This window comes from Saprolegnia diclina (assembly GCF_000281045.1).
Source record: "Saprolegnia diclina VS20 unplaced genomic scaffold supercont1.42, whole genome shotgun sequence".
Taxonomy (NCBI): Eukaryota; Oomycota; class Saprolegniomycetes; order Saprolegniales; family Saprolegniaceae; genus Saprolegnia; species Saprolegnia diclina.
The window spans coordinates 111,157-112,016 of record NW_008246109.1 but is presented as its reverse complement, the minus strand read 5'-3'; the positions used below and the strand labels follow the sequence as shown (position 1 = coordinate 112,016).

The 860-nt window shown below is 52.7% G+C and overlaps 1 protein-coding gene across 1 annotated transcript; it reads right to left on the bottom strand.

Moving 5' to 3' along the window:
• Nucleotides 1–533: 533 nt before the first annotated feature.
• On the bottom strand, nt 534–848 carry SDRG_11474 (hypothetical protein; the record flags this gene model as incomplete). Its single annotated transcript, XM_008617517.1, has 1 exon — nt 534–848. One exon carries the CDS (start codon nt 846–848, stop codon nt 534–536), a length of 315 nt encoding a protein of 104 aa, XP_008615739.1.
• Between the last annotated feature and the right edge of the window lie 12 nt (nt 849–860).

Sequence of the window (860 nt, the reverse complement as noted above, 5' to 3'; positions counted from 1 at the left end):
TCAGAGAATGCGTACCGAACCATTGAGACCATCGCCTTCATTGGTACCCGTTGATAAATCAAAGCTCTAATTTTGTCCTGTGCGATCGAGTGTATACTGTACGTTTGGACAATCCTGTCACTTGCTCCCTCAAAAATGGGCCGATTGAGCTCAAATTTTGATTGTAAGAAAGGTCTTGAATTATATAAGCGTTTGGCTGTGCCTGTGCTCAATTCCAATTCGTTTTGATTGCGCTGGACTCAACTGAGTGAATCACATTTCTATGGCCTAATGCCGCGCTTTTTAAAACTGTCGAAGCGATAGGACGCCCGGCCACCCCTGTATCTGTTACAATAGCCGAGGTCAAATTTCGGGGGTCCTACGGGATTTTGGACGACCCCGCGGGCCAAAATGAGCCTCAGGTGGGGGGTCGGGGGCCTCGCGAGCCGCACCCGGTGGTTTCGGGCGACCCCCGGGGTGACCGGCGTCCTGTTGGACTGCGTGTGTACAATCATTTTGGAGGACAGACAGAGTACAATGGAGATATCTAATATTCAAACGGTTTTAAAAACGGCCTTTACTTCGTCGCTGCGGAAGGAGACGTAGTCGTTGTTGCTCTTGAGCACGTGCTGGAAGATATCCCACTCGACCCCACACGCGTGGATCATGGTGGACTTGGTGGCGCTGGGCGACGTCTCGATGCGCCACTTGTTGTACGACTTGACGTACACGGAGAGAAGCCGATACCGACCCTTGGCGGTTGCGACGATGACGTTCCTTTTGAGCATGGCCGACGTCGTCGGAGTCTCCACCAGCTTGGGGGCCTTCTTGTACCATCTTCCTGCAAGCGAGTTGAACTTGGCCTCCATGTTTGCCGACCC